At 44.1% G+C, this 19,524-nt stretch overlaps 1 protein-coding gene across 1 annotated transcript in view; it reads right to left on the bottom strand.

Annotated features, from left to right (window-relative positions):
• Nucleotides 1–4,038: 4,038 nt before the first annotated feature.
• The window catches only part of ADGRE1 (adhesion G protein-coupled receptor E1), a 53,085-nt gene continuing 37,599 nt past the window's right edge, over nucleotides 4,039–19,524 (bottom strand). The window contains exons 13-21 of the mRNA XM_045491780.1: nucleotides 18,294–18,505; nucleotides 17,390–17,560; nucleotides 15,711–15,905; nucleotides 13,965–14,200; nucleotides 11,133–11,199; nucleotides 9,481–9,572; nucleotides 6,565–6,733; nucleotides 6,351–6,455; nucleotides 4,039–4,495 (exon numbers count right to left, since the gene is read on the bottom strand). Of these exons, the coding sequence (XP_045347736.1) occupies nucleotides 4,490–4,495; nucleotides 6,351–6,455; nucleotides 6,565–6,733; nucleotides 9,481–9,572; nucleotides 11,133–11,199; nucleotides 13,965–14,200; nucleotides 15,711–15,905; nucleotides 17,390–17,560; nucleotides 18,294–18,505 (1,253 nt within the window). The 3' untranslated portion in view covers nucleotides 4,039–4,489. The remainder of the gene's footprint in view (nucleotides 4,496–6,350; nucleotides 6,456–6,564; nucleotides 6,734–9,480; nucleotides 9,573–11,132; nucleotides 11,200–13,964; nucleotides 14,201–15,710; nucleotides 15,906–17,389; nucleotides 17,561–18,293; nucleotides 18,506–19,524) is intronic.

Here is a 19,524-nt window from a genome sequence, read left to right as displayed (position 1 = left end):
TGATGACGGAAAGCTTCTCTATGGGTACACCCTAAGTAAACTTCAAATTACTGTGTTTCTAATGGCTTTTTTGATGCTTTGGGAAAGTTTTGATGGCTTTGGGACAGTTATGTTTGTTTTTTTTTTTTTCAACCAGACATTAAGGAAGACATACAAGCTTCTTTCCACGCACAACCTCCTAGTAACCCTTAAAAACACTTAAATAGTAGACCATTTTAAATTTAGCTCAAAGACCTTCCTTAAAGCATTGTTTATACTGAAAACTTGGAGATGACAGAGCTCAGATCAAATACATGATGACACATGTATACCACAGATAACCATACAACCATCAACACAAAAGCCTTTTAAAAAGGTATGAGCTGAAAAGATGTTAGCAATGTGACAAGTGCAAAATAAATAATAAATATTTCACAATAGCATAGGCATACCTGTTCTAAGTCACCCTGGGGTAGGCATGAGACAGCTGTCATGGTCACATTATGGCTTTCTCTTTACATCCAGGCAGGTGTGACTAACAGAGTATTATTAATAATCAAGTGTTTTTAAGCAAAGTGTGCCAAAGATATCCCATTTCTTGAGAAACTAGCTATAAATCTGGCCCCCAAATGGTCAGGTCACAGTCAGGGCCAGCACAAACGTGAGGAGAAGATAGCACTCATCTCAGCGCAGGTTTGAAGAAGGGAATCCCTTCAGGAATCAAGAGAAATACTACAACGCAACATTTGAAAACAAGAGTCAGTACAAGAAAACCCATGATAAGCATCCAGAATACCCAGTACTGTGCCTGGTCATAATGGAACCAGAGGCCAAAGAGAAAAATGTGTGCCCTTACATACACTTTCTTAATGTACTTTTTATTTACTTATTTAAAATTTTTCTTCAAATGTTTTATTTTTGAGAGAGAGAGAAAAAATGTGAGTGGGGGAGGAGCAGAGAGAGAGAGAGAGAGAGAGAGAGACAGATAATCTGAAGCAGGCTCTGTGCTGATGCGGGGCTCAAACCCACGAACCATGAGAGCATAACCTGGGCCGAAGTCAGAGACTCAACCGACTGAGCTACCTACCCCCCCCCCCCCCCCCTTTAGTGTACCTTAAAACTAAGAAAGTAAAATTTTAATAAATTCTGGTTTGGGCAAAATTAAAATGTTTAAACTGTTTTCAGCTCTAATACCCTTAACTTTTCAGTTTTTCAATCGTTTTTCACCTACTTTAATGTTCTGGGGGGAACACACTGTAGATGGTCAGCAAATATTTCTTGAATGATTGGATTTTAGATTTATGGGATCTGAGGACTGTGCAGGTTTTGAGTCCCTTTTGTCCCTCTAGTGGAGGTACATGAAGTTGCAGGGGGCAAAGGATTGTACCAAATGTAGCTTGATGTTTATGGTAAGAAAAATTCTTCCCATGAAAGCCACAGCTTTTACTTACTTTAGAAATATAAGGTTCCTTAAGGTGACTGTATTTTAGAGCAACACGTAACACTGTCGTAATGACAAAGCTTTGTGCAAGTCTTGTATCAGAAAGAACTTTAAGCATCGCAAATATATAGGTCCTGATAGCGAAGAGGAAATGAAGACCCAAATACTTCTTCTGGTAGGTTCCAAATTGTTGCAGTTAAATACAAAATGTTGATGATCCACTGGTTACTGTATTTGCAATGTGATTACTACAAATAACACTTCAGAGCAAACCACTTGTGAAACTCCATGCCTTGAAGCAATGATACTTGCTTGCTACTCCTGAGTCTATGGGTTGGCTGAACAGCTCTGCTAATCTTAGCTGGGCTCACTCACGTGGCTACAAGTCAGCCAGCTGGCTGACTGAGGACAGCCCCAGCTGGTATAACGGGATGATGTAGCTCTCCTCCATGTCTCTCACACCCCTCCAGCAGGTGAGTGGGGTATGTTCTCAGGGCGGAGGCAGGGACGCAAGAACAAGGAAAACTAATCATGTCGAGAGCAAGAAGGAATGCACACCCAATTTCAAAACCCTCTGTCTTTGATCATTCTCTTGACCAAAGTAGGTGTTAAGGCCAAGCCAGAGTGAGAGCAGAAAGAGGTTACAAAGTAACGGGGAAGGGGTGTGAAGAGATACAGGCCACCTCTTGAGGCCATGGGTGTGATCAACCTACCACAAGTGGTGATGGGTAGGAGTCCTGCCATCTCTTGTTTCAATACCCCTTAGAACTGTCACCTCTGTATTGAACGCTATGGACAAGCCAAGCCCTGAAGACCAACCTACCTTAGATGAACTCACGTGTCAGCTTCCTTCTCAAACTGTGACTGCCATAAATAATAAAGACTGAGCCTCAGGGCACCTGGGTGGCTCATTCGGTTGAACATCTGACTTCGGCTCAGGTCATGAGTTCACGGTTCATGAGTTCGAGCCCTGCGTCGGGCTCTGTGCTGATGGCTTGGAGCCTGGAGCCTGCTTCGTATTCTGTGTCTCCCTCTCTCTCTGCCCCACCCCCAATAGCACTCTGACTCTGTCTCAAAAATAAAATAAACGTTAAAAAATTAAAAAAAATAAGAACAAACATTAAAATGTTTTTAATGTTTATTTTTGACAGAGAGAGAGAGAGAGAGAGAGAGAGAGACAGAGACAGAGCATGAGTGGGGGAGAGAGAGAGGGAGACCCAGAATTCGAAGCAGCTTCCAGGCTCTGCGCTGTCAGCACAGAGCCCGACACATGGCCGGAACTCACAGACTGCAAGATCATGACCTGAGCCAAAGTCGGATGCTCAACCGACTGAGCCACCCAGGCGTCCCAAAATAAACATTTTTAAAAAAGACTGATAAAAAAATAAATAAATAAAATAAAAAAAGACTGAGACTCCAAGTTTAATGTTATCAGATTGTCCAACACATGATCATTACTAAGTTAACTGAATCTTAGGTGGTAACTTGACTCAAAGTAAATATCTAGTCTTTCCTCTGTGTCCTCAAACTAAACATTTCTGGGGTCAAAGGAAGAGAAGGAGAGGAACAAGGAGTCTGGAAGAGGAACTCTGTGGTCAAGAGCTCACAGCCTAGCTCAGCCACCTGAGGCTGTGTGATGTTGAGAAAGTTATTTAACCTCTCTGAACCTCAGTTTCCTTACCCCCAAAATAGAGAGTAATCATTCATTTGCTCATTCATTCAACATACTTAAGGAGAATCTACTAGACTAATTCCCTGTAATTGTAGAGCTCACTTTAAGCTGGAGATGCCAGAGAGAAGGAAATTTTAATACAGGGCTAGAAAGCATGAAGCCCTCGGGACACACAGAGGCACATCTAATCCTACTTCAGAAGATTCATAGAATGCTCCTTCATGGAAGTGATGACTGAGACTCAAGAAAAGGTAGAAATTAGCCAGATTTTGAGGAAACGTGTCCTAGGAAGAAGGAATGGCAGATGCAAAGTCCAAAAGCCAAGAAGATACTTCCCTTTCTGGTTCTAAGGACAAGCTCTGCTATCATTATGGAAAACTGAAGAATATTCCAGAATATTCTAGAACATTCATTCATTCATGTGTACAACACAAATCCCCTGGGGCGTTCATTAAAATGCAAGTTCTGGTTCAGCCAATATGAGGTGGGTCCTGAGATCCTACTTTTCTAACAAGGTGATGCTGATGTATCTGGTCCACAGACCACACTTTGAGTCGGGAGGTATTAGAGTGGTCATGGAAGGGGGGACTCTACATTTCATTGGTCCAATTTTAGTATATGTGCAGCCAAAGCAAGCACAGAGGACACCTACATTTAAAACTTTCATCTCCCTCTTCTCCCTCTGTCAATCAGGACTTTATGGAGGATGGAGGGCAAGGTGGGATGGTGATAACTTTGTGAGCAGTGTGAATCCTAGACGAGTTCCAAGAAAGTTCCTGGAAGGAAGAGAGATGTTGGTTCCCTGAAAGGTTCCAGGACACCAAAACACTTTCCAAAGGGTGTTGCCATCAAGCACTGCAACCCTCCATGAAACACTGGGGTCCTGCCCCATCCAGAGCTCCTACTCACCAATAGGGCTCTTGGAAGTGTTTGTACAAAAGTAGTCTATAGGTCTAAGTGTTTTATTCATACCCCGGGGCCACCATTACCGTGACACTGACTGTTTCTTTAAGAGCAGCAGGAATCTTTGTCAAAGGCTAAGTCGGTCAGTCATATGACAAATAATTTATTGAGGGCTGCTCTGTGTCAGGCACATGATGAGTGCGGGAGAAGCACACTTGGAGCCATACAACAATGAATTTAGGAGAAACCAAAACGGTAGCCCGATAATCTTGGTCATGCCATTGCACTGGGATCTGTTGCTTCCACAAAACTCTGGGAACTCAAAGAGCAGAACTGATAATCTGAAACAGAAATTCTTGCTTCCCAGAGAGTTCTGGGGCTGGCAGGATCCCACATCTGCACATTAAGCCGGGAAGAGATTTCAGAGAAGGCTCCCGTAGGTATCTGCTTTCCTCAAATGTTGCTTCATAGCATGCTGGCAGTAAGAAAGACCTTTAGCCCTATGAGAGAGAAATCAGAATTAGAATCAGCAGCAGGACGAGTACAATGTGAGTCTAAGGGTTTTAGAAATACTTGGGTCTTATAAATACAGAGAGAGAAATATGGAAACAAACACTAGAAAGATAAACATTAAAACTTTAACAGGGCAGTCTCTAGCGTGGCAGGCACTGATGGCAAACTCTAAAGCTATTCTCAACCTCTTCACCATTAATAGCTTCCACTCTAGAAGCAAGAAAGCCAAATACTTGCTTTGTCAAATTTCTCTGTAAGTATGTATGGTCAGGTGATACAGTTCTGACCAATTAGTAGAAGGGATGCCCAATGAGGGGTTTCTGGGAAAGGTTTTATTTCCTGTGGAAGGAGAGTTTGTGGCTTCTCCCTACCCCTCTTCTTGCCTTCAACGTGGTCGTGATGTCCGGAGCTATGGCAACCATCTTACAACCATGAAAATCATTTGATGAAAAGTCAACAAGCTCATAGTGGAATGCAAAAGTAGAGAAAACCTAGATCCTTTCCAACACCCCTGAGCAACATAACCAATATCAGCAACACCTAACTCTGGGCTTCTATTCTTGCAAAAAAAAAAAAAAAAAAAAAAAAAAAGAGTTTTTTTTTTCCTATTTAATTAAGCCATTGAATCTTAGTTACTTGTTCTTGGAATAAATCAGTGAAAAAAATAAAAAATTGTAATGGGGGATAGGAGAGATATTGTGTAAAGTGTAATTTTACAACTCTGTAGATTTTAAATCAATGATAGCAATGCAAAATCATGTGGAATTATGTGTAAAAATCACTCTTGCTTCCATTTGCACATTCATTTCAATGTTTCTGAAATTAAATATGCGTAGTGTAAGTCATGTAATCCATACATTTAAATAATTCGCTTTCATACTATATAATATGAAATTTTACATATTGTATATAACTGTATAATTATATAATATATAACTTTATAATTATATGTATAATTCTATTTATATTTGTGATTATATATAAAATTATCTTTTTTAAATTTTTTTTATTTTTTATTTATTTTTTATTTTTAAATTTTTTTTAACACTTTATTTATTTTTGAGACAGGGAGAGACAGAGCATGAACAGGAGAGGGTCAGAGAGAGGAAGACACAGAATCTGAAACAGGCTCCAGGCTCTGAGCTGGCAGCACAGAGCCCGACGCGGGGCTCGAACTCACGGACCGAGATCACGACCTGAGCCGAAGTCGGCCGCTTAACCGACTGAGCCACCCAGGCGCCCCTATAAAATTATCGACAAGATGTTATAACTGGTTCAAAAAAGAATGCAAGGAACAGACCTATGTCTGTTTTATGTAATATATATATATATGTATATATATATATATATACACACACACACATATATATATAAATACATTATATATACGTATATGTAAGTATTATGTAAATATATATATATATAATGTATACTATCTATAATGTATGCAATATATGAGATATATATGATACCTATTACATAATACATAATATACGTTACATCATATGTATGTATGTTCTGTGAATTTTCTTTTGAGCCAGTTTAACATCTGCCTCACTTCCTCACTGATTAATGAGTAGAATAAAATCCTTAATGTATTCTCATCTTATATCTACATAAGTCATTTTATCTTCTTCAGTTCACACAGCTACCATGGGGCAAAGCTGGGATTTGAGCCCAGGCTGCCTGGCTCCTGGACCCCAACTCTTGAACCCCACACTTTATCGAATGTGCAGATATACGTGGACACACAGCTCACAGCAGGTTCTCCGTGCACAGTACTGGTATTGCTAAGAAGTGGCGATTCCATTCGAACGGAAGCTGCATAAAGCACACTCTCACCGATTTAGAGGTGGAGGGGACAGAGGACAGTAACATCCCTGAGGTCTGGGACTCAGGGCTACGTTTCATCTTCCTGGTAATGCACTTCCTGTATTCTTCCCGCACCTGGAGGAAGAGACAGGTCACAAGGAGATGAGTTATTCCTAGATGCAGGCACGTGGCTGACACAGGTGTGTTCCCCAGAAGGACGGGCTCAGGAAGGGCAGTGCTGTACCTGGCGGTTGAGCAGACAGTGAATGATGAAGATAAAGGTCCCCTGCAGGCTGTTGATGATGGTGAACAGGTAGGCCATGATACTGGCCATGGATCCAATCTGGAAAATGCCCAACACCCAGGAGCACCCCAGGATGAAGAGCTGGGCAAACGCCTTGACCGTCAGTAACCTGGGGGGAGAGACTTGCAGAGGATAAGCTTCCTGGAAGTGGCTGTTGTCCTCATGGACCAGGCTGCCACCATATCACCCGCCACCTGGGTGGGAACAAACGTGGGGTAGAGTCTGCAAGCCCAGAGGCAGGGAAATCGAATCCTATTGGTATTTAAAAGGCAGCTGGCCTACAGGTACACAATGCACAAAGATGTGTGGATGTATGTATAATGCAATATTGTTTGGAGCGATCGAATGCTTGGAGGACCCGCAGGTCCAAGAGCTGGGGAATGGTGACGCCATAAGTATGAAATACGATGACATTCTTCTTGGAGAAAAACTCACATAACATAAAATGCACTATTTTAACCATTTAAAGTGTGTGATTCAGTGGGATTCGGCACATTCACAATGCTGTAGAAACATCATCACCGCCCAGTTCTAAGACAGTTTTATCGCCCTGAAAAGAAACCTACACCTATGAAGCATTCGTTCCCCACCCCACTCTTCCCCCAACTAAAGCAACCCAAAGGTTCATCTGTGGATGAATGGATAAAGCAAAACATGGTCCGTCCATACAGTACAATATTAGCCATAAGAAGGAATGACGGCTGATAACCTGCTACAATGTGGACGAAACTTGAAGACATTATGCTCAGTGGAAGAAGTCAGACGTACAAGGACACAGAGTATATGCTTCCATTTGTAGGAAATATGCAGACTAGGCAAATCTATAGAGACTAAAAGCAAATTATAAAATCATTTTTTAATTTTTTTTTTCAACGTTTATTTATTTTTGGGACAGAGAGAGACAGAGCATGAACGGGGGAGGGGCAGAGAGAGAGGGAGACACAGAATCGGAAACAGGCTCCAGGCTCCGAGCCATCAGCCCAGAGCCTGACGCGGGGCTCGAACTCCCAGACCGCGAGATCGTGACCTGGCTGAAGTCGGATGCTTAACCGACTGCGCCACCCAGGCGCCCCTAAAATCATTTTTTTAAATGAGAGTGACCATATACTATAGGGCGTAAGGGTACAGGCTCTGAACACCTGTGGATTTGTGCCTCAGTTTCTTCAAGTTGGTATAGAGATAATAATACAGTACCTACAGGGTGGTATTAATTGTTCTACAGATTAAATAAGATGATAAGTCTCTAAGGATGCTTACAGCAGTGTCTGGCAAAAAACCATTTTTTGTTAGTTTTTACACAAGTATTGAGATGAAATCAGCTACCTATTATGTAGGGGAAAAAAAAAGTTCAGAATGATATGTATAATATCCTATCATTTATGTAATCAGAATGTGGATGTGTAAGTATAGAATATTCTAGAAGGAAGCTCAATTCAAGTGATGATGGCTGCTTAGGGTGGGAGAGATCTGGGAAGAGAGAATTATTTCCCATGTATTCTCTTTAGTACTGATTAATTTTTCTTACCATTGCATGTATTAACTTTGTTTTCAACTTTCTGTATCAACTTTTAAATATTTAAAATTTAAAATTTAAAAATATTTAATATTCAAATTTTAAGATGGATGAGGGACTGGACAGGAAAACAAGCAAAGGACATCTATAAGGTTCCTGACAATAAAACCTAGACAATGTTTGACTTTGGTAGGTTCTTTTTTTTTTAATGTTTATTTATTTCTGACAGAGAGAGTGCATACAAGCTGGGGAGGGGCAGAGACAGGGGGAGACAGGATCCAAAGCAGGCTCTGCACTGAGAGCGGAGAGCCAAATGTGGGGCTCAAACTCATGAACCATGAGATCATGACCGGAGATGAAGTCAGACACTTAACTGACTGAGCCACCCAGATGCCCCTGACTTTGGTAGGTTCTTAAAGTGAAGATTAGTTGAGTGATGAAGTTAAAGACACAAATAGTCTACAAGATTATGAAAATGTCCCACATCTGTAATATAGACAGAACTAAAATAATAGGATAGTATATTTCACTATTATATCAGCAAAACATCACAACAAAAATGATAAACCCCAGTGTTGGCTAAGCTGTAGGTAAGCAAGCACTCCTGCAAATGGAAACAAATTTTCTAGAAAACAACTTGCAATATATACTAAAAGTATGACAATCCAACCTGCCCTTTAACTCAGGCAATTTCATGCCTACTGTTATGATCAAATAACCACAGATGTGGAAAAAGATCTATCTACAAGGGTATTTGAGACCACACTGTTTATAATTGCCCTCCCCTTCCCCCCTCAAAAAAAAAACAGTAACAACGTGAATGTCCATGAATAAGGCATGATTTAAATAAGTTGTGCTGCATTATTACATTGAAATGCTTTACAAAAAATGAGAAAGATGTTGTCAAAGAATTTCTAAATAGAAAAAATATTCATGACATTAAGAGAAAAAATGGCCGTAAAAATTGAGTAGATAGTATGCTTCTATTTTTGTAAATATACACATATAGTTATGTGCAGTAAATGAATTAGAAAATGTATTAATGGTTACAATATATGAAATACTCACCCTTCCTAGTAACTGTATTAATGCTTCATAAGCCACATTAAGTGGGCAATGTTAATATCCCCAGTATACAGATGAGGAAACAGTTTCAGAGAGGTTGTGTAACTTGCCTAAGGTCACACAGCTTGTAAGTGGCAGACCTGGTGTCTGAGACCCCAGATCTAGAAACTGTGCTGTTCTGTCCTGGGCACAGGACTAAGCACACAAAAGGTACTGAGGGAATGTTTGTGGGAAGAATGAAGGAGACTGAGAGAGAGGAGGGGAAGGAAGGACTGTACCTGGTGTCTTTGAGCGTGGAGACTTCAGCATTGACACTGGAAAGCTTCTGCCTCAGGATACACAACGTGCAAGTCAGGAGGATGGAATTGATCTACAGAGTCAAGCAGAAAGGACCGAGATGTTGGGTGTGTACAAATGGGCAATGGCCAGACCACCCGTCAAAAACAATCACTCCAGGAAGCCAAGTAATAAGCCCTACGGCAATCAACCCTAAACAGCCAGCTGTTGATTGTTGGCTCACAGCCTCCCTAACTTCTGCCCTCATTTCCAACATAGGACCCAAAGGAAAAAGCCAATATGCTCCCCCTAAGCATTCGCATAGGACGTCCTGCTTTGAGTTAGCCTGCCTATAGAGTCCCAAGGCCTCCAGCCTCCAACCAGGCACACCGGAAGCCTTCTTTTTTCCCCCGAAAAAGCCTCCCCGCTCCTCTCCCTGCTTCTGAGTCTCTACTCACTACAAGTGATGGTGGCCAACTCCCTTACTATAGCAATAGGGAGCCTTTACTTGTTCTCATTTGGGTGATCTCCCCTGGTTTCCATCCCATATGGAGGCAAATGGGAAGTTAGAATCAAGATCAGTGCCTTGTTTGGGTTGAACCGTTGAAGACCTAATCCCCAGGAGCTCAGAATGTGATCTTATTTGGAGATAGGGTCTTTACCAGAGGTGATCAAATTAAAATAAGCTCATTAGAGCAGACCCTAATCCCACATAACCTTATTAAACAGGCAGATTTGGACACAGAGGCAGACATGCATAGAGAAAGCCAAACATCTATAAGCCAAGGGACTCCTGAGTCTATCAGTCTCTTGGTCAGAAGACTGGAATGGAGGGGCACCTGGGTGGCTCAGTTGGTTGAGCTACTGACTCTTGATTTAGGCTGAGGTCGTGATCCCAGGGTCGTGGGATTGAGCCCCACATCAGGCTCTATGCTGAGTGTGGAGCCTGCTTGGGATTCTCTCTCCCTCTGTCTCTCTCCACCCCCAGCCCTTCGCCTCTCCCCCTGCCCCCTGTGTCACACAAAATAAAAAATAGAGAAAATAAGACTGGAACAGATCCTTCTCCTGGGCTTCCAGAGGGGACATAGCCCTGCCAACCGATTGATTTTACACTCCCAGCCTCCAAAACTGGAGTGGGAACGTTCATGGAAGTCTTCCTGGAGGATGCCAAATTCTGTTGTTCTAAGCCACCCAGTTGTGATACTGTGGATACTATGTTTGTGATACACAATTTTTATTTGTCAGTTATATCTCAATAAAGCTGAAAAAAGCTGAAAAAAATCTCTAGGCTTCCCTTCCTTCCATCCCACTGTTTTCTTCTCACCCCCCCCCCCAACCAATTTCTCTCCATTTCCTTCCTTCCTTTTCTCTCATTCAACATCTATCCCCAGAAGACATCAATAGACCCATTCTTTCTGAAACACAAAAGACAGATAAGATTGTGTTCCCCTCCAGGGGATTTGCATGTTGGCAGAGGAAAGAAAAAAAAATCACAAGTCAAAGAAATTGCACTCTAAGTTGGAAATCTCAAGAACCAGGGACCAGAAGGGAGAATGTTTGACCTCAGCTATAGGCAACATTCACTGGCACTTCTTGGTTCCTCGGGTTTCCTTGTTTCTGCTCCCGAACACCCTGCACCAAGCAATTTGCTTACCAGGATGATGGCACAGACTGGTCCCAGGAAACTCCAGACGAACCCTGTCTCTGTGTTCAGCCAACAGCTACCAAGAGAAACAGGAGTCGGTGACTGTTTAGTTCTCGACCCTACAGTTACTCAGGCCCCAACCAATCCACTAATGGAGGATATTATAGGCAGCCGACCCTGAGATGCTCTCATGACGGGGCGGGGGACAGTTCAGTTTTCTTTGGCCCACGTCTGCTGTCAGACCTTCCTCCTGGGCAAACGTTCCTGAAGTGTTCACGCGGTGTCCAGAGTAGAGCTCGCCCTCAGCCTGTAACCTTTGCAACCTCTTCCCTTCTGTTCAGACCTCTTTACTGGCACACCTGGGTCGTTCAAATCTCAGCTCTAATGTCATCTCCTCTGAAAAGCCGCTTGGGACCCTCCCTACCCATCATTTTTCTAGCAGAGCATAATGCTTTTCTTTTTTTTATAGCATCTCTCGGTATCATAAATCATGGTGGTGTTTGTTTCCTTGAAAATTGTCCCTCTCCACCTTTCCAGACTATGAGCTGTATGAGAATCTGGACCTCGAGCTTTTGTTTGTCTCCAAATACCCAGCACTCAGTGCAAAGCCTGGCATGGATGAGGCATTCCATAATTACTTCTTAAATGAAGGGAGGAAGGACTAGGAGGGAGAGAAGGCATTGCCTCTTTCCTTCAGGCCTCTGGTAGATTTTTGCTGTTTTTACCATCTGACAACCATTTCACCCGCATTCAGGAACCGCACCCCAATATCCCTTCAGCGGAAGTGTGCCTTGCCCCCACAAGAGAAGGAAAATAATCAAGGTGGGCCAACCAGATGTTCTCTCCCCGGAACGTGAGTCTCCAAGTCGTAGCAATAAAAAAGGTGGAGATTGCACAGAAGAAGCCGTCTCTGCTGTTTCAGGAACAACAGCTTCAGTAAATAACAGCCAATTCCCTTATGAGCTTCTGCAACTCCTCCTGGAGGCATCAGACTGAAAACCCTGGAGAATTAGTTCTCCTGGGAGCGGCCCTCGACCAATGGCTGCTGCGACAGAGATGTATAAATATGCCCCCTGGGTGGGATTTTGGAGGCACATGCCCATACCCACTGGGATGGAGCCTGTTACCCCCAGCTGCACCTGCTCTGAATGATGCACCCCATGTTTGCTCCTTCTCTCGCCCCACTCCCCGGTGCATCTTCCTAAGGTCATCTCAAATCCTTCTCAATACTACTCCTGTCTTCCAAAACGTTCTGTGGTTCCCACCAGCTAGAAGGTATTCTCCAAATTCCATGCCCCTCCCCCACTCACCCCCATCTTTCAGTCTTATCCATCTGCTCTCCAAACACACCTTAAGCCCTCCCTTGGGCAAGCTATTGCCCTCACCTATGTTGCCACGACCTTTCCTCTTTGCCTATGTACATTTCAATAGAGCTTAAGGCTCATTCAAATTCCACATCCTCCAGAAAGCCTTCCATGAACCTTCCCACTCCCATATACTATCATCCTTCTCTGGTCTGTGTCAGGGCTTATATTACCCACATCAACATCAGGCACTTCATCATGGTGGCCTTGCACTGTCACCACCATCCCCTGACAAGGCAGTCAGATCCGAACCCAGCTTGGACATTTATTAGCTGTGTGACCCTGGGCAACTGCGCTGAGCCTCTATTTTCTCGGAAGCTACCATTTATTAAGCTGTTACTTTATGTACCACCATGTGCAGCAGCACAGGTTGCACACTGCACAAATCTGGGGGACATTATTTACACTGTATGCAATGGAGACTCTTAGTCCTCGCACATAGGATTTCTGTTGAGAAGTACCAGAGATAATACATGTTTGTAAAGCTTACAGGATTTAGATTTGATGAGTGCTTACTTACTATGAATTCCTTTCCCTCACCCCTTATCTCATGGCCTCACCTATAAACCATCAGTAGTAGGCAGGGAGGAAAGCTGAATATTTAGTCCCCTGACCACAATTCAGCAATGCCTATAACACAAGGTGATGAGTGCGGGCCCTGGGATTGCAAAGACCTAGATTTAGGTCCTCACGCTGCCCTTTATCAGTGTAATGGCAAGAAAGCTTCACTTTCCTCATCTGTAAATTAGAACAGCACTGCTATCTCAAGGGTCTGTCATATGACGCAGTGACTTAGTCTCTGCCCTAGCCACATACCGCTTATCGTGTCATTTACCTGATTTTAAAAGTTGGTTCATTTTTTTAAAACTTACAAATGGACTCATGTCTATATCATGAGTGTGGCTGGCATGCTGGCATTTTTTCCCCCTGATGCCCCATAAGATAAATACAAAAATATTTTTTAAATTATACTTACCAGCATACTACCCCAAATCATCTCGCACGCAGCCCTGTGACAAACACCATTCTAAATGTTTTGCAGATAATAACTCATTTAACCCTCACAACACTATGATGTAGGCGCTGCTGTTAGCTTCTATTGTATGGATGAGGAAATGGAAGCCTACAGAGGTTAAGTAACTCACCCAAGGTAGCCCAGCTAGAAGGTGGTGGAACCAGGATTCAAACTCAAGCAGGTTGGCTCCAGAATCCATGATTTTTAAACTGTACAACTGAGTTTCATTGTTTACACCACCACCGTTCACCTGTTCTATAGTGCAAACGGTGGCTCCTGGATTTGTGCAGTGTGCAAGTTGTGCTACTGGACACGGCAGCCCTGAGACCCACAAAGCATAAAGAGCTCAATAAATGGTAGACACAACTACCACTAATGCTACTGCTTTTCTTGTTGTTCATGTAATTATCATCGTGAACCATGACAGCAGGGTCTTCAGGGAGAGAGAAGGATACGACTTACCGATTAGGCATCCCGTAACCCTGTGGTTGCACACCGGCTGAGACAGCCACCACCAGCCCTGGGAGCCCGTAGCCAAAGGCACAGAGGTACCACATCTTGATGTTGCGAGAGCTGAAGTAATTCATCACCTTCAGGTTCCTGACCATAAGAAAGAGCATCACAGCCTCCACCAGCATCCAGAAGAAGCAGGCGAGGAAAAGGTAGTGCAGGAAGCCTGCAATGATGGCACAGCCCGTCTGGAGAAGAGAGGCACACCCACTCAGGACCCCCGCCCCCTCCAAGGAGCAGGTTCAGATGACAGGGCGGGGGTGCTACTTTGATTGGAATTCCCAAGTACAGCCTGCTCATTCATCCCTTTGGGAGGGTGGCCATTCATCCCTTTGGTAGGGTTTGCCTGGGACTGGTGTCTCCCAGGACATGGGACTTTTCAGTGTTAAAACCGGGAGAGTTTTGAGAACAGATAGCTGATCGCCCTACTTCAGAGGATGTCTGAAGATATTGAGTGCGGGGGTCAGCACACCGTAGCCATCAGGCTGGCTGCCTGTTTTGTAAATCATGTTTCACTGGCACAAAGCCATATCCATTTCTGTATTTTCTATGGCAGTTTTCATGCTAAAACAGCAAAGTTGAGTGGCTGTGACAGAGACCCTAGGATCTGCAAAGCGAAAAATATTTATGCCTGCTTCTTTAAAACAGAAAAAGTTTGCTCGCTCCTGGTCAAATGATGGGAGGGATGTGTGGTACTAGCATTGAGTTCTCAAGGGGTCTGGGACGCTAAACATGTGACAGTAAACTGCACAAAGAATGATCACCCCAGCCAAAATGTCAATAGTGCTCCTTCTGGAAAAACCCTAAGAACCTACTACGTTTCTGGTATAGCTATAAGGAGTAAATTGGCCAAAGGTCTTGCTCTCATGGGTTCACAGTCTACTATGTGTGTGTTGGGTGGCGGGGGGAGGAATATACAGCAAGTAAATCAACAAATAATCAATATGGTTTCAAATAAAAGCTGGGAAAGAGAGCAAAATAGACTGATAAGGGATAGAGTTTCTCAGATGTGGTATTGTTGACATTTGTAACACTATTGCCAGATTATTTTCTTTCATGGGGGCTGTTCTGTGGACTGTAGGGTGTTTGGAAGCATCCCTAGTCTCCACTGGATGTCAGTAGCACCCTCTCCCAGGGATAACCACCGATAATGTCTCTAGGTATTTCTGAGTGTACCCTAGGAGTAAGAATCATCCAACGTAAGAACCAGTTTAAACAGTAATAGGAGAGACCACCACAATATATAACATGACCAGGGAAATGATTTTAAACTGACACCTATCAGAAGAATGAGTAAACCAGGTAAAGAATTGGGGAATAAGTATTATCAAAAGAGGGTAAAAAAAAAAAAAAAAAAGGGGCGCCTGGTTAAGCGTCCGACTTCAGCCAGGTCACGATCTCGCGGTCCGTGAGTTTGAGCCCCGCGTCGGGCTCTGGGCTGATGGCTCAGAGCCTGGAGCCTGTTTCCGATTCTGTGTCTCCCTCTCTCTCTGCCCCTCCCCCGTTCATGCTCTGTCTCTCTCTGTCCCAAAAATAAATAAACGTTGAAAAAAAATAAATAAATAAATAAAAAAGAGGGTATAGCACGTGCAAAGGTCCTGAGATGGGACCTAGCATAGAGATTATTGGGTAGGATGAGCAGGGGCAGATATGGAGATGGTGGGGCTGGGCGAGGACACAGCCTGAGGGATGTGAGACCTGGTTGTCAGTCTTGTCTACACCGGTGAGGAAGAGAGTCTTGGCCAAGAAGAGGCACACGCAGAGGTGCAGGTGGAGGTAGGTGTTGTGGTTGTGAATGGCACGACACAGCAGGAAGGTGGCGATGGCCAAGACGAGACACACCAGGGAGATGATCAAACCCACGTGGCTAATGATGTGCAAGGGTAACTCCGTCTGTCAGGAAGCAGATACATCATTCACAGAAGGGTCGACATCCCTCCAGGCAGAAAAAAAGAATTATCCAGACTCCTGACCAGAGCAGAAAGGGCTCGGGGACCTTTTCTCCTTCTGACACTCAGAGTGACCGAGATATTGTCCATCATCATCCTTTGGCATCCATCAACACCCATTCCCACTCCTGTCCTGTGCCCCACCCCCTGTCACATTAGGGCAGGATGTCTATAAACTACATTTCCCATAATGTCCTGCGGGTAGGGTCCTGGATGTTCCTTAGGTTTTCCAATGAGATGTATGCATGAAAATTTTGGAAGGCAGAATGGAGGCAGACACCAGCCTTCTAGACAGGAGCAAGCTATGGCTGGACTCCACGTTCTAGCTGTCCCTTCTTCAATTGTGTGGAGGTGGGGTGATCCGACAGCAGCAATTTCTGACCTCTGGATTACAGCTGCAGAGGGCTGATCTTGGAGCTAAGCCCCAAGTGGCAACCCCTGACTTCAACGCCTCCAACCCTCCCTGTGATTTTGTGGGCATCCTGTTCCCTACTTGAAATAGCTAGAGTGATTACCGTTTCCTGCACTGAACCAGGCCTGCCATCCAGGCGTTCTGAGATGCCCCAATTTCTGCGAGTAGACAGGGCAAGCCGGGTCCTTCCCCTGTGCCATTACGCATGACTGATTTAAAAATGCTGAGTTCCTTCTGTGTTAAAGATGTGCCAAAGCACACCATCTCCGGAGCTAGTCCCTATGACTTTGTTACTTTGTTACTTTGTTTTGTGGTGGTTAAGAGAACGGACTGTACTTTTGACAGCTGCTAGCTGTACCAGCTTGGGAAAGACACGTGGCTACTCTGTGCCTCAGCTCCCTCATCTGTTAAGAGAGGATACCAATGAATACGCTAAGCGATACTAAATGAAAATACTTCAAGTGCTCACAGCTATGCAGGAAGCACACAAATGCCCTCTATGTCCTCCCCCTCCACTGCGTCTGCCCACTCACCAAGGCTCACTTCACCCGTCCCCACTCTGACCCATCACCAGCTCTCACGGACACACTTCTGGATTCCTCTAGCACAACTTCTCACACCATTTACTTAGTTTTGTGGAAGGAGACTGTCCTGGGTTCAGGTCTCATCCCCAGCCACTTAGATTTCTGAGTAAGTGGGCTAAGGAACCTCAGCCTCCATCCTGTAAAATGGCCTGAAAACATTTAACTGAAAATAAAGGGTCCAACACAGGATAGGCTCTGTAAATGGGATCTGTCATTATTAACCTGTTCAGGGTCATTTCTCCTTTCATGTGTGAATGTCACGGCTTCCCAGCCAAACTATGAATTCTCCAAGGGCAGAGGCATTGCACACCCTGCCTGTCCCCCATGACGCCGTCCCACAACACCCAAGGCCATGGGAGACACGCAACGGGTGTTCGTTCAATATTTTCCCCTTGGATTTGGAGAGCTAGAACACAGAGAATCGGTACTGACCGTGAGCTCCCCAGAAGCCATGATGACGGCCAGGTTCATCATGTGATGACAGCTGCACGTAGTATACATCTCAGAAACTTCGTGGATCTTACAGCCAGAGGGTATCCACCTGCCACCCTCCATATCTGTGTCCCAGGAAACACAGACAGGACTCTCAAACGTCTGCTTTGGCTGAAAACGTAAAGGCTCTGGTCAAACGGGTTCAGTATGACCAACTTGAAGAGTCACCTCAAGATGACCCACAAGAAGATGCGGGTATGTCTGGGAGGGAATGGAGGGAGATGTAATATTTCAATGTGCGAGGATGGAGAGAAAGGTCTTGGATACCAGAGATGCCTCTACAACCGAGTTGGCCATGGCCAATGTAATAAAGTCCCTGTAAATGTTCCTGCATCAACATTCCTCAATCTGAGCCCAATCTTGCCCGGTGATGAATGGGTGACTATAGGTACCGTATATAATATACGCTATATAGGGGCTCCTGGGTGGCTCAGTTGGTGGAATTGAGGCTCAGGTGATGATCTCAAGGTCTGTGAGTTTGAGCCCCGCGTCAGGCTCTGTGCTGACAGCTCGGAGCCTGGAGCCTGCTTCAGATTCTGTGTCTCCCTCTCTCTCTGCCCCTCCCTTGTTCATGCTCTTTGTCTCAAAAATAAATAAACATTAAAATTTTTTTAAATATATGCTATATATATTAAATATACTATATACTGCTTATATATACTATATACATATAATATATATATACGAGAGCCCACTCCTCCGGAGGTGGATTTGGGGGACGGGCTTGACTTGCTAGAAGGTTGATGCCTTCATGGGTCTCTATCAGAAAGGAAAGTTAAGCTCACTGTGGGGTGAAGTGTTTTCAGTAGGTAGATGGGGGTTCGACAGGGACCACTTCACAAACCTCGATGTTCTCCAGCGTGTAAATGACTGGGTCAGAGAACCCATCTTGCTTCTCCCCAGTCATGATGCCCTGCACAACGTGAGAATTCATCTTTAGCCTCCTCTGGGAATTGGCCAAGGGGTTCTGAGGGTCTTGGAAGAAACTCTTATCTAAAAACAACTCCATCCCTGAAAAGGAGACAAAAGCTACCCCGATGGTCCCTGTGATATTCCCTAAATGCAAACAAAAAAAGAAAAAGAAAAAGGAATAATTTGCTCAGTAGTGATTATCAATGACCCAAAAAGTACACACATATACAGACTCTAATACCCCACGCACCTCCGGGCCTCCATGGGCCTGCTCTGAGCATGGCAACATTTGGCTACATTTAAAATTAATACAGGGGCACCTGGGTGGCTCAGCCGGTTAAGCATCCAACTTTGGCTCAGGTCATGGTCTCACTGTGCGTGGGTTCGAGTCCCATGTCAGGCTCTGTGCCGACAGCTCAGATTCTGTGTCTTCCTCTCTCTCTCTGCCCCTCCTCCACTCATTCTCTCTCCCCCCCCCCTCAAAAACGAATAAACATTAAAATTTTTAAAAACAAATATGAATTTATGTCTTTAAGGGATAATCAAACTGAGCAGTGGGATACAAGTCCCCTCCCACACTGATGGTCAGTCTCGTTCATCTGTTTGGTAGGCTTCCCCTCTCCATGTTGGTGGCCTTCAGGGATGTCCCAGGCCTGCCCCCTGAGCCCTGCACACCAGAGAGTGGGAAACAGCAGCCCATAGGCCAATCTGGTCATTGCCTGTTTCGTGTAAATGAAACTTACTGTAGCACAGCTACGTCCATTCATTTACACATCGTGTACGAACGTCTTTCTACTTTGAGATTCTTTTGCCCTCAATGCCTGAAATACTTACTAATCCGCCCTCTATAGGACAAGCCTGCCGATCCCTGATACAGATCAGCACTGTCCGCTAGAATTATAACATGAACCACACAGGTAATTTAAAATTTTCAGGTAGCCAGATTTTACAAAAGTCAAAAACAGGTCAAATAAATTTTAATAATTACTTTCGCAACACATGCAAAATATCATCATTTCAGCCTAGAATCCATATAAGAAGTATGCATGAGATTTTCTCCACCATTTTTTTGTATCAAGCCTTTGGATTCCGGTGTGTACTTTACCAGGTCGTAAAGTACAGCCTGGCCACATTTCACGTGCTCAATCACAAAACATGGCTGG

The sequence above is a fragment of the Leopardus geoffroyi genome, chromosome A2 (genome assembly GCF_018350155.1).
Source record: "Leopardus geoffroyi isolate Oge1 chromosome A2, O.geoffroyi_Oge1_pat1.0, whole genome shotgun sequence".
NCBI classification, from domain to species: Eukaryota; Metazoa; Chordata; class Mammalia; order Carnivora; family Felidae; genus Leopardus; species Leopardus geoffroyi.
This window is presented reverse-complemented; position numbering and strand designations above follow the sequence as displayed.